The sequence below is a fragment of the Oncorhynchus keta genome, chromosome 37 (assembly GCF_023373465.1).
Source record: "Oncorhynchus keta strain PuntledgeMale-10-30-2019 chromosome 37, Oket_V2, whole genome shotgun sequence".
In the NCBI taxonomy this organism is placed as follows: domain Eukaryota; kingdom Metazoa; phylum Chordata; class Actinopteri; order Salmoniformes; family Salmonidae; genus Oncorhynchus; species Oncorhynchus keta.
The window spans coordinates 7,481,239-7,494,205 of NC_068457.1; the positions used below are offsets into that span (position 1 = coordinate 7,481,239).

At 47.8% G+C, this 12,967-nt stretch overlaps 1 protein-coding gene across 1 annotated transcript; it reads left to right on the forward strand.

The window, feature by feature from the left end:
- Positions 1–1,996: 1,996 nt before the first annotated feature.
- Positions 1,997–9,606, forward strand: adamts1 (ADAM metallopeptidase with thrombospondin type 1 motif, 1). The gene is made up of 8 exons (XM_035754928.2): positions 1,997–3,140; positions 4,306–4,649; positions 4,895–5,027; positions 5,179–5,636; positions 6,116–6,302; positions 6,602–6,780; positions 7,052–7,227; positions 7,492–9,606. The coding sequence occupies exons 1-8, from the start codon at positions 2,516–2,518 to the stop codon at positions 8,228–8,230; spliced, it is 2,841 nt and encodes a 946-aa protein (XP_035610821.1). The 5' UTR covers positions 1,997–2,515; the 3' UTR covers positions 8,231–9,606.
- The last annotated feature ends 3,361 nt before the right edge of the window (positions 9,607–12,967 follow it).

Below are 12,967 nucleotides of genomic sequence, written 5' to 3' on the forward strand. Positions count from 1 at the left end.
CAGTCCCGGTGGTACTGAGGTCTGAGAACACTGAGGTCAAGTGTGATGTTGTGCTGCCATCTGCAGGCTATAGGGCTTTTGTAACCAATGAATGATCCGCACCAACACAATAACACTACATGACTTACGCCTTGCAAACTCTTTTCTGTGCCTAAATGAAACACCCAATACAAACAAGGCAACAACAACAGCCTATGGCCTTCACTTGTGTTCCCAAAATGCCATTGGCCCTCAGTACAAGTCATTTAGAGATCGCAGAGGTGCCAGACCCATTTGAAGTATATGCCATCGGGCAGAATGTTTCATCCAACGTGACTTAGAGTTATGTATGCATACATTTTTCGTATGGGTGGCCCCGGGAATTTAACCCAAAATCCCGCTGTTGCAGGTGCCATGCTCTACCAACTGAGCCAAACAGGACAAGATGTCATTCGTAATACAGAATGAATTCAAAGATAATGGATTTGGGCAATCAAAGACCCCTCAAACAAACATTGGGACTAAATGCCCCTCTATGCCACAGAGAGGTGTACAGTTGAGGCCGGTATCATGGCCCTGTTCATTTTATAGCCCTTTTTTTTTTTTTTTTTTTTTTTTTTTTTTTTTACAATCCCTAATGCATCCATACCAGGGTAAATAAAGATAGAAATGACGGTCTTCCGTACAACCAATTCATATTTTTTCCCCCTTACATGTGTGACATGCAAATGCTGAGCCAAAGGTGTCTAGTCTTACGTGGGACTAGCATGTGCCATGTATTGGATTTATGGCAGTACTAGAGGCTTTGTTACTTTTTGTTCCACGGCCCACGTCTGACACCTGCTGGACTACTATGTCACTACAACTAATTCCCTCTCCCCGACCTGTTGCGCTTAAGGTGGCCCATCCCAAGTCTCCCCTCGAAACGGTAAATTAAATGCATACGATGGGCTCCAGCTAACGCGTTAAAAACGCATTTAATTGATGAATTGATTAGAAATGTTTCCCTCGTATACTTCAATTGCCAGGACATACTCATAACAGACTCGCAGTTCACTGAGAGGCTGAGACCACCGTGTATGGCACTTTATCCATCTTATCTCTTGATCTGTATCTCTTGGCTATTGGTGTTCCTGCGCTGTACCTGTGACGTCTCGTTTTTGTTCCCGTACGGTATGTACCACTTGTCTGTCCTGTCATCTGGGTGAATAGACTAACATGCACATGTAAATAGACTTACCATACATAGACACGGTTGGGTTTAGTCTTTTATTGGTGTGTCACGTATCATTATTCAAACGTGATCTCTAATACTTAGCAAATGTTTACTCGGTCACTGGGAGGGGGCGAGTAATCCGGGGATAATTCGTTTGGAATGGTTCCAGAGTACTGGATTTATACAAGTGATGCGGTTTGCACCATATGTTTGAGAAGAGGAGCTGGGAAGACGAGCGCGGGGAGGGGAGGGGGTGTCCGTCCAAGGAGAGGGGCCCTGGCCTCGGAGGATTGAGTGGCGAAGGAGATACGTCCAAGGGACTATTCCACCTTAAGAACCCACCGGCCCCTCTGAGCTCCCTCTCCCCGAAGAGCTACGGAAACCCGCCAGGCCGCCACCGCGCACAGCTCGCTTGGCACTGAGGCTATGCAAACGACGCCTCGCTCCCCGTATCGAGCCCCGGTGCGACGGTTGCCATGTCTGACCTGCTATCCCCACATCTCCAGTTTCACAGACACCACAACACTGCCACAGATAAACCACTGCCACCTTCATGAAGTGTAATTTACGTTCAACGTGTGGGTATAGCCTATAGGATATATGAGCACAGCGTAAAAGTAGCAGGGGCGAAAAGTATGAGAGTTTTTAGTGTAAATGATGAGAACGTTTAGGGGGAGGACGGGGGTATAGGGAGAGGAGTGAGGGCTGTAGTCCCGCCTACAAGCAGAGCAGGGGGAAAAAAATGTTCTGGGCCAAACGCGTCCCACTCCACATTGATTGATTATTATGGCACGTCTCTATGTCTGCGTTTTGTTGCGCACGAGATTTCGTCTCTAAAAGATCAAAGGGGCTTCAGGAAGGGGTGGTCCTGAGTAGGGGGATATATAGGGAGCCGGGTCTGTCCTTCTTTAAGGCAAAATCAGAGCAGAAACTAGACGGCACAGTAGAAAAAAACCTGCGCCCGAAGTCACATAGAAACTCAAACAGCTGTTGAGTATTCAAGAGAGGGCTGAAAGAAGCACCAACGTCCCGAAGAGTTGGAATTTATCTACTGCTGAGCTTTTTTCGACCAAGAGAATATAAGACTCGAGCTTGAAGCACCAAGACATGAAGTCTGAGCTGTAGACTATTTTGAATGGGTTTTGCACTGGATTTGTTTCCGTTTTAGTTTTTTTTACACTTACACAATTTCTGGAGGTGTTTTAGTTCTTGGACTGATATTTTTTAGTAATTAGTGGAGTCTTTTACGGATTTTACTTGCTTCCGCCAGACACTTCAATATCATTTTATCTTTCAGTTTGAAGGGTTTTGACACGGAATATGATGTGGTTCGTTTGCGTCTCGTTCTGTTTGATTACCGCTCTGTGCGTGAGCGCGGCGCACGGCACATGGGAGGAAAGTACAGTTGTACCGGTCAGACTCGACCCGGTTCGGCCGGAGAGGGAAGCCGAGCAGGGCCGGACCCTTTCGGTAGAGGAGCGAGAGAAGGAGTCGGAGATGCGGGTCTACCGGTTGGACGTATTTGGCAAACGGGTGGTCTTGGAGCTAGAGCCGGACCAGACCTTCCTGGCACCTGGGTTTGTGTTCCATGTGGTGGGGAGCCCGGAGTTGCAGGCGCAGCGGGAATCTGACAGCAGCACAGCCGAGACTCAGTGCTTCTTCTCGGGCACAGTGAACGGGGAGGAGGACTCCGCAGCTGCGCTCAACCTGTGCCACGGACTACGGGGCGGCTTCTACCTCCAAGGTGAAGAGTACTTCATCTATCCCAATAATTCGACTGATGCACAGCCTATTGATGGGGACCTCCACCTCATTCGCCGGAGAGGTCAGGCATCTTTTGCAGAGGAGAGCAGCTCAAAGTGTGGGGTCAACGAGGACGAGGACAGGTTGCCAGAGAATCAGGAGACAAAAGTAGACCATGGAACCACTAACTCAGACCACCCAGGTATGCATTAACACTGGTAAAATATTTTACTTGGGTCCATTTAGGAATATGCTGACTTTAAATCATATTCATAGGCCTACATCTTTTAGTAAGAAAAAAACATAAGCCAAGCTGTGGCAGATAGTCACTTAGTTGTGTTGTGTGTCTACATCATGTATGGCAAACGAAAAGGACAAATTCCTGTACCAGCCGTGTCCTGGGGCTTCAATTTCTGGAACGGGCAGAGTTTAGCCTTGAGGATTTGTCTATCCAAACTACCTCATCTTCTGTCTTGAAGTGATGCGTAAAATACCACTTTTACGCAAACATCTTAGCCTCTAATAATTACACACAGCGAAGGCTATATATTTAAATGTTGAGGTAAGGGTGGATACGTCGATACTTTGACCGGTGCACAGCTAGGGTTAACGGGGAATGGGCTCAGCTTTGACAGTATACGCAGGCAAGGGGAGAAGGGGGAGGGTAAAGGCTCGGAGGAAGTGAGAGGGGAGTGACCGAGGGAGGGAGGGAGGTACGGGCCGGGCACGGGGGCTGGTGGAAACTAGTCTCGCCGCTTCCTGGTACTGCACGTTGCAGGTCAGCACTGTCAGACATTTTCCCAGATTTTTTTTCTCCCCTCTCACATATAATTTCCGCCCAGTGAAGGTAAATTTGGGAATGTAGTCCTTACGAAGAGACGCCCATACAGAGAAAACGATTTCACGTGAAATTTCACAGAGGAACTCATGTAAAAACGTGTTTTTGGAACACTAAAACGTGTAATAATCACATGTGAAATGCATGTGGTTTTTCAGTAAGGGGCTGCTGAGTCACCCAATGAGAGCCGCTGGAGCTGCTCCAGACGCACCTGGAGAGGTCGATCTTCTCAGTGCTCAGGCGCTCTTGATCTGTCCTAGAAAATACAACTTTGTAGCTTACAATCCATGATGGCCTGTAGTATCACTTGTTACAACTCAAATAAAATCACTTGTGACCACTCAGATATTTGCCATAAGCAATTTGACATTTCATCTTCAAGTCTCTCATCTCTCATCAGACTGTATACAGACTAACAGTTCATCAATTTAAACCAGAGAAACCAGGCTCTCACAAGAGAACTGTCTTAAATGTCTGACTCTAGGCCAGTTTGTCTCACCTCTCTCGATTCTTCTCTCTTTCCATCCAGCCCACCACCAGCGGTCCAAGCGCTTTGTGTCCACGCCCCGCTTCGTGGAGATCATGATCGTGGCCGATCAGTCCATGGCCGAGTTCCACGGTGCCGGACTCAAGCCCTACCTGCTCACCATCATGGCGGTGGCATCGCGTCTCTACCGCCACCCCACCATCCACAACTCCATCAGCCTAGCCGTGGTCAAGCTCTTGGTGGTCTACGAGGAGGAGAGCGGCCCCCAGGTGTCGTCTAACGCTGCCCTGACTCTCCGCAACTTCTGCCAGTGGCAGCGGCAGCACAACCCGCCCAGCGACCGCCACCCAGAGCACTACGACACGGCCGTGCTCTTCACCCGAACGGTATGTTGCTTTTGTGTTTTAACACTGTTTTCACAATGTTTTTTACACCGATGTTCACTGTGGTAACAAGCAACACCTTCACAACTACTTGGTTGCTTTCCAAATGGCACCCATTTCGCTATATAGCTCACTACTTTTGATTTGAAACAGGGTTCTGCTTTATGGTATGGGTTCTGTGTCTGTGTGTGTATGTGGGAAAGCAGTGAGTTTGACAGATGTGTTTTGTCCCTTCTCACCCCCTATAGGACCTGTGCGGCGCCCACTCCTGTGACACGCTAGGCATGGCGGATGTGGGCACGGTGTGCGACCCGGAGAGGAGCTGCTCCATCATCGAGGACGACGGGCTGCAGGCGGCATTCACCGTGGCACACGAACTTGGTAAGATGATACCCTGATGCCAAGCTGACACATATGCACCACACATTCACATCTCTGTCACTAGCCACACGCAGTACACATCTCGTCTCTCAGTCCCAAACCAACCCCTTGTCTCCCCTCTCTCCATTCCTCCCTCTCTTTTGCGCTCTAGGCCACGTGTTCAACATGCCCCACGATGATTCCAAGCAGTGTGCCAGCGTCAACGGTGACCATTGGGGCTCGCACATGATGGCATCCACCCTGTCCAACCTGGACCAACTCCAGCCCTGGTCGCCTTGCTCCGCCCTCATGGTCACCTCCTTCATGGACAACGGACACGGCCAGTGCCTATTGGACAAGCCCCACAAGTCCCAGCCGCTGCCTGCCACGCTACCCGGAACCGTGTACGACGCTGACCGCCAATGTCGCCTGACTTTCGGGGAGGAGTCACAGCACTGTCCCGACCTGAGTACCACATGTGTGGCACTCTGGTGCACAGTGACCACAACCAACGGACTGCTGGTCTGTCAGACCAAGAACTTCCCGTGGGCGGATGGGACGCTGTGTGGCCATGACAGCTTCTGCCTGGCGGGACATTGTCTGAGCAAGACTGAGGCCGCTCGTCACCAGGTGGGTGTTAACCCTCTTATAACACGGCCCTATGACAAAGTCTTAAAGTCAATGGGAGTGATGGAATTGGTCCGTTGGGGGGAAAGGAAGTATAATGCCGATTTGGGATTGGCTAGTTTGAGCTGCATTGGATTAGGTCCAATGTTATGTCTTTTGTTTTAGATATCAGGCTAGCTATAGGAGTGTTGAAATGTTATAGGACACTCAAACTCAAATCTGGACCTTGAAGCCAGTTCCATTGCCTTATTATCAGAGACTGATTTTGACCAAGGACACCAGGTGTGTGCAATTAATTATGAGGTAGAACAGAAAACCAGCAGGCTCCGGACTTCATAGGGTAAGAGTTGAGTACCCCTTATAGGGGCTATAGTGTGTGTAACTATGAGCTTTTTAGCTATAGGACTACCTATAGGACTATTGAAGTGTTATATGGGCTAGTATGTGACTATGAATGACGATGATGTCGTCTCCTGTTGCAGACTCCAGTCAACGGTGCTTGGGGAGTATGGGGACCATGGGGAGACTGTTCCCGTACCTGCGACGGAGGGGTGCAGTACTCCTTCAGGGACTGTGATAACCCTCTGCCCAAAAACGGGGGCAAGTACTGTGAGGGCAAGAGGATCCAATATCGCTCCTGTAACACAGAAATCTGCCCTGGTAGCAATGGTAAGAGCCTCTACTAGCCACACTTATGACATACTTAGTTCATGCTTATTACATAGCTGATACACTAATTACTCTCATTACCCATACATATTCATATATTTATACTTTGAAATTATACAACCTTATTTAGACACATAGGCCACTGACTTGCATATTGTACCCATACTTATACTTTCGACACGTTCGAGAATAGCCATATTTGAATATCACGGCCTACTGTAAAGTTAACATAAGGCTCAAGCTAATCTAACAGTGAATATCACACCTCTCTCTCTCTCTTCATCCCTCTTTCTCTGTAGGTGTGTCGTTCCGCGAGGAGCAGTGTCTGGCCCACAACGATATTTCGTCACAGGTCTCATTCGGTTCGGGAGAGGGTGTGGAGTGGGTTCCCAAATATGCCGGCGTCTCGCCCAAAGACCGCTGCAAGCTGGTGTGCCGGGCCAAGGGCACAGGCTACTTCTTCATTCTGAAACCCAAGGTAAGTGAGGTCACACCACAGATACTTTTGCAAAAATGTAGACAAACACTGTCTATGCTAGCTAGACTAGCTAACACGGCCTAGGCTAACTAGGCTAATACTGTCTAGGCTAACACTGTCTCTAGGCTAACTAGGCTAAGCTAATGCTGTCTAGGCAAACTAGCCTAACACTTTCTAGGCTAACTAGGCTAACACTGTCTCTAGGCTAACTAGACTAAGCTAATGCTGTCTGGGCTAACTAGGCTAACATTTGTTTCTCTGCAACCGTCAGGTGGCTGACGGTACTCCCTGCAGCCCAGACTCCACCTCAGTGTGTGTGCAGGGTCAGTGTGTGAAGGCGGGCTGTGACCGAATCATCGGCTCCAGCCGTCGCTTCGACAAGTGCGGCGTGTGCGGAGGCAACGGCTCAACCTGCAAGAAAGTGTCGGGTGCCCTGGAGCGTGCCAGGTGAGAACAATGACCTATGACCTCAAAACAGCCATCTTTGACTAGAAATTACTGTTTTCTAGTTGAACCCATTTTCTAACTTTTACTACAGTCTGTAGAATCCTATTTTTCTCTAATTAATATATCTCTATCACTCTAAACCTCTTAGCCCTGCCATCTCTTTTTAACACAGTCTCTTACTCTTACAATTAACTTAACTCTTACACTTATGCATAACTTTTTATCATTGGCTATGTTTGACCCTTGTGTTTTTCTGCCCCTCAGGCCTGGTTACCAGAACGTCGTGATCATCCCCGCTGGCGCCACTCACCTGGACGTGAAGCAACGTGCCCCCGGTGGTGGTCGCCATGACAACAGCTACCTGGCAGTGTTGCGCCAGGACGGCACCTACCTCTTGAACGGTGACTACAAGCTGATGACTCTCGAAACAGACATCGCCCTCAAGGGGGCGTTGCTACGATACAGCGGTAGCTCCGCCTCCCTGGAGCGTCTACGCAGCTTCTCGCCCCTCCCCGAGGCCCTGACCATCCAGGTATTGTCTGTAGGTGACTCGCCCCGTCCCCGTGTCAAATACAGCTACTTTGCCCCGAGACCCACTTTGGCGTCACCTAGTGGTGGAACGGTGGCACGCCGCCAGTCCATCAATGCCATCCGGGAGCTGGGGGACGCTGAGTGGACCCTGCGGGAGTGGGGCCCATGCTCGCAGAGCTGTGGGGTCGGTACTCAACAGAGGGAGGTGCTGTGTCTGGATCCCCAGGGGCGGCCATCGCGGGAGTGCCCGGAGGAGCTGCGCCCGTTGGCTTCACGCCCTTGTGCCACACAACCCTGTCCTTCATGGTTCCTGGGAGAGTGGTCGGCGTGCTCCAAGAGCTGTGGCCGTGGGTTCCGCAAGCGCCCGCTACGCTGCGTGGGACACAACGGGCGTACGCTCGCCCACGAGAGCTGCGACCCCAAAGACAGGCCTCGACCTCTGCTGGACTTGTGCAACCAGAGCACCTGCTAAGACTGTCGGGACTCACCTCATTATTACGTCCCTGAAGAACAGCTCATGAAAGAAAGAAAGAAAGAAAGAAAGAATGAAAAGGACTAAAACAACCATATCATCATGAACTTTGCGCCTGATAATACATTGACCAATCATGAGAATGTTTACATCCCATGCAGAGTGCTTTCGGGGGTGTTTTCGGGGGGTCCAATGGGTCCAATGTGGCCGACTGATTGACTGACACTGCAGAGCCAACAACCTCTCTCTCAACTCCCTCCAGCTACTTTGAGGGTAGACTTTAGTATTGTTTGGGTCTGCTCCGTGCCACTGCCACCCCTAGAACACCACACAGACTTGGTGCAGCTGCCCATTGGGCTGGCATGGGGGCACAATGCAGTCACACTGGGACCTTCTCCCTCCCTCTACACCCATGTCAGTGGAGCTGAGATGGAGGAAGAGTTTAAGTGGACACTTCTCTTTCGAAAAAGCATGCTGCTTTAGGTGCCAATGACATGCTTGTGTGTGTGTGTGTGTGTGTGTGTGTGTGTGTGTGTGTGTGTGTGTGTGTGTGTGTGTGTGTGTGTGTGTGTGTGTGTGTGTGTGTGTGTGTGTGTGTGTGTGTGTGTGTGTGTGTGTGCGCGTGCGTGCGTGCGTGTGTGTGTGTGTGGGCTGTCTGTCCTAGCTGGACTGGACAGACATCTTGGGGGGACTATATATGCCAGATGTATCACTGTACAGAATTGGCTACCTTGGGGTGAGGATGTATGTATATGTATTAGAAACAAATGAATGGTCTCACTGCCACACATTCCACTCCCTGTATCGGTTGGAGGCACTTCCTGTTTCAAAGGTTGCAGAACAAAAGACAATCCGAATTGTCCCTCCTAATCCATACGACTTTGTACGCAACCAAACTAACTCAATACAGTTCATTTCAATCAACTTCGGGTCATTCCTGAACAAGTTGGTATGTGCTGCTAACATTCCAGTAGAATCTCCCAATAGACTCGTTCCAATAGACGTATTATTCCAAATGCATCCCGGACTGAACAAAACCAATTTCAAAGCCATATCACTCGGCCCCGCCCCAGACCAAAGAGGTGTGTGAGCAAGCGAACGCGCGTGTGTGTGGCTTCTCTCCTGCTACTACTTCATAAGTAAGTCTCTCCTGCCTTCCGAGAAGGTTTTTTTTTTTTTTGATGATGACGTTTTGTACAGAATATCCAAACATAATTTATTTTTGTTAAATATAATCTTGTTGCTTTTTTATTATTGTTGTATTTTTTATTTGTTATTGTATTGAAATAACAGAAGGATGTAGAGTATATAGAGTATTTATACAGTATTATATATATGGTCCTAGGTTTATGAATAAAGTATCACGTTGACCTATACACTGTTGTCACAAGTGTGGTGTGTCTTGGTATTCTTACGCATCCCTACACACACACAGCTCAATAGGTTCGACTCTATACATACACCTCAATCTATTCCACTCTATGCGCGTGCACACACACACACACTCACACACACACAAACATACTCACAAACATGGCCTTCGTCAGCAAATATATGGTGGGATTTGTGTAATAAACATAATCCCCTTATATACTCATATGTCTGATCATGTCACCACACTGCACACTGCCCTAACCCATCTGGACAAGAGGAATACCTATGTGAGAATGCTGTTCATCGACTACAGCTCGGCATTCAACACCATAGTACCCTCCAAGCTCGTCATCAAGCTCGAGACCCTGGGTCTCGACCCCGCCCTGTGTAACTGGGTACTAGACTTCCTGACGGGCCGCCCCCAGGTGGTGAGGGTAGGCAACAAGATCTCCTCCCCGCTGATCCTCAACACGGGGGCCCCACAAGGGTGCGTTCTGAGCCCTCTCCTGTACTCCCTTTTCACCCACGACTGCGTGGCCACGCACGCCTCCAACTCAATCATCAAGTTTGCGGACGACACAACAGTGGTAGGCTTGATTACCAATAACGATGAGACGGCCTACAGGGAGGAGGTGAGGGCCTTCGGGAGTGTGGTGTCAGGAAAATAACCTCACACTCAACGTCAACAAAACTAAGGAGATGATTGTGGACTTCAGGAAACAGCAGAGGGAACACCCCCCTATCTACATCGATGGAACAGTAGTGGAGATGGTAGCAAGGTTTAAGTTCCTCGGCATACACATCACAGACAAACTGAATTGGTCCACTCACACAGACAGCGTCGTGAAGAAGGCGCAGCAGCGCCTCTTCAACCTCAGGAGGCTGAAGAAATTCGGCTTCTCACCAAAAGCACTCACAAACTTCTACAGATGCACAATCGAGAGCATCCTGGCGGGCTGTATCACCGCCTGGTACGGCAACTGCTCCGCCCTCAACCGTAAGGCTCTCCAGAGGGTAGTGAGGTCTGCACAACGCATCACCAGGGGCAAACTACCTGCCTTCCAGGACACCTACACCACCCGATGTTACAGGAAGGCCATAAAGATCATCAAGGACATCAACCACCCGAGCCACTGCCTGTTCACCCCGCTATCATCCAGAAGGCGAGGTCAGTACAGGTGCATCAAAGCTGGGACCGAGAGACTGAAAAACAGCTTCTATCTCAAGGCCATCATACTGTTAAACAGCCACCACTAACATTGAGTGGCTGCTGCCAACACACTGACATTGACACTGACCCAACTCCAGTCACTTTAATAATGGGAATTGATGGGAAATGATGTAAATATATCACTAGCCACTTTAAACAATGCTACCTTATATAATGTTACTTACCCTACATTATTCATCTCATATACATACATATATACTGTACTCTATATCATCGACTGCATCCTTATGTAATACATGTATCACTAGCCACTTTAACTATGCCACTTTGTTTACTTTGTCTACATACTCATCTCATATGTATATACTGTACTCGATACCATCTACTGTATGCTGCCCCGTACCATCACTCATTCATATATCCTTATGTACATATTCTTTATCCCCTTACACTGACTGTGTATAAGACAGTAGCTTTGGAATTGTTAGTTAGATTACTTGTTGGTTATTACTGCATTGTCGGAACTAGAAGCACAAGCATTTCGCTACACTCGCATTAACATCTGCTAACCATGTGTATGTGACAAATAAAATAAAATTTGATTTGATTTAATTTGATTTATGGACAATGTGTAATAAACATATTTTCCACTGGGTGGCAGTGTTTCAATGGCCCCTCCAGACTTCCGCTGGGTCTCAGGATAGGAATGCTGATCTCAAATCAGTACCCCCTGTCCATGTAATCTTATGCATTATGATCTCAGCACTCCTATACAGGCTCTGATGTATTATCAGTTTAGCCTTTTAGTCAATAATGAATTAATAGATAACATAGACAGCAGGTTCCTGATCCTAGATCAGTACACTTATTCTGAGAAGCTTTATGAATACGGCCCCTGATGTAGGATTTGCAAAATAAATTGTCCATAATGAATAAGATTATATAGACAGCAGAGACCAGATCCTAGATCAGCACTCCTACTTTGAGACGTTTTGTGATTGCGGGCCAAGACTCAAAGGAAGTCATTCCGCTGTAATTATGGGAGAAGGAGACTCCAACATCACTGTCACTTGGGTAACACCATAATGGTCTCATTTAAAATGGCACCCTATTCCCTATGTAGTGCACTACTTTTGACTGACCAGGGCCCACATGGCTCCGGTCAATAGTAGTGCACTTTAAAGGGAAGAGGGTGCTAATGTGGCAGCAGATTCTGTAAACAACAGGTTTGCAGAAGAGAAAAAGAATGTCCTGAATCTGTATTCCCTCTAAGTTTAGCCGATGTTGACTATAAGAACAAAAGGGCCAAAGAAGGGAAAGGAAAAGAGGAGCCCAAACTGTGATAAATGTTTCAACCCCTGAAAAGACAGACTTGCAATTTATCTAAAGAGCATTTCAAATCTACCATCACAGAGTCTCTGTATAGGACTAGATATATTCAATGCTGTGCTATTTCCATAAGCACTGTGGAGTTGCCACTAAGGTAGCCTACCACATTTTTGTTGCTGTCTGTTGTTGCCAATGGAAAATGCTTCTTTCCTTGGGAACTGGGACTTGATCGAATACAATTACACTATTGTTGGTACTTATGTTAAGTTTTCCCATCTCTGCCTGCCGGTGCAAGACGAAAGGCAAAAACTCCCACCAACAACACCCAATTAATTAACTGCCTAAAACCCCTGACATCTGTGAGCAATTATGAATGGGTGGCATTTCTGTAAAAGGTCACGGTTCCCTATGAAATGAAATATGATCCAACAGAATAGTAACGTGGGAGTTGAAGATTGCACTTCCTGCAATAAAGCTGTCATAAGAATGACACGATGCCACTCTGAGGTGTAGGGTGAAGTTGCCCCTAGTCTACGGTCGTGGGTCAGTTTAGCATTTCCCCCACTAACGGTTAAGTTTATGATTGGGGATGGGGAAGCTGATCCTAGATCTGCACCTAGAGGAAACTTCAACTAGAACTCATGCATTACATTTTTAGAATTAATCTATCTATATATCCAAGCTCCTCTTTCATGCATCATGGCAAAGCCAAACCTGCGATTCACGCTTATTCCGTCTTTATTAGCATTGGAATATATATTCGTAATAAAGAGATACTGGACTGTTCTCGCTGAAAACAATTAGTATTTTATGCAGAATGAGTGGCAATATATGAAGGCATAACCATGTTTGACTGTCACACA

What these genes read in the sequence shown, in the direction of transcription:
- adamts1 (XM_035754928.2), top strand. Translation starts at nt 2,516, where the DNA reads ATGATGTGGTTCGTTTGCGTCTCGTTCTGTTTGATTACCGCTCTGTGC. An exon ending in CACCGTGGCACACGAACTTG is followed by an intron (nt 5,028 to 5,178) that starts GTAAGATGATAC and finishes TTTGCGCTCTAG; the next exon opens with GCCACGTGTTCAACATGCCC. An exon ending in GGTGCCCTGGAGCGTGCCAG is followed by an intron (nt 7,228 to 7,491) that starts GTGAGAACAATG and finishes TCTGCCCCTCAG; the next exon opens with GCCTGGTTACCAGAACGTCG.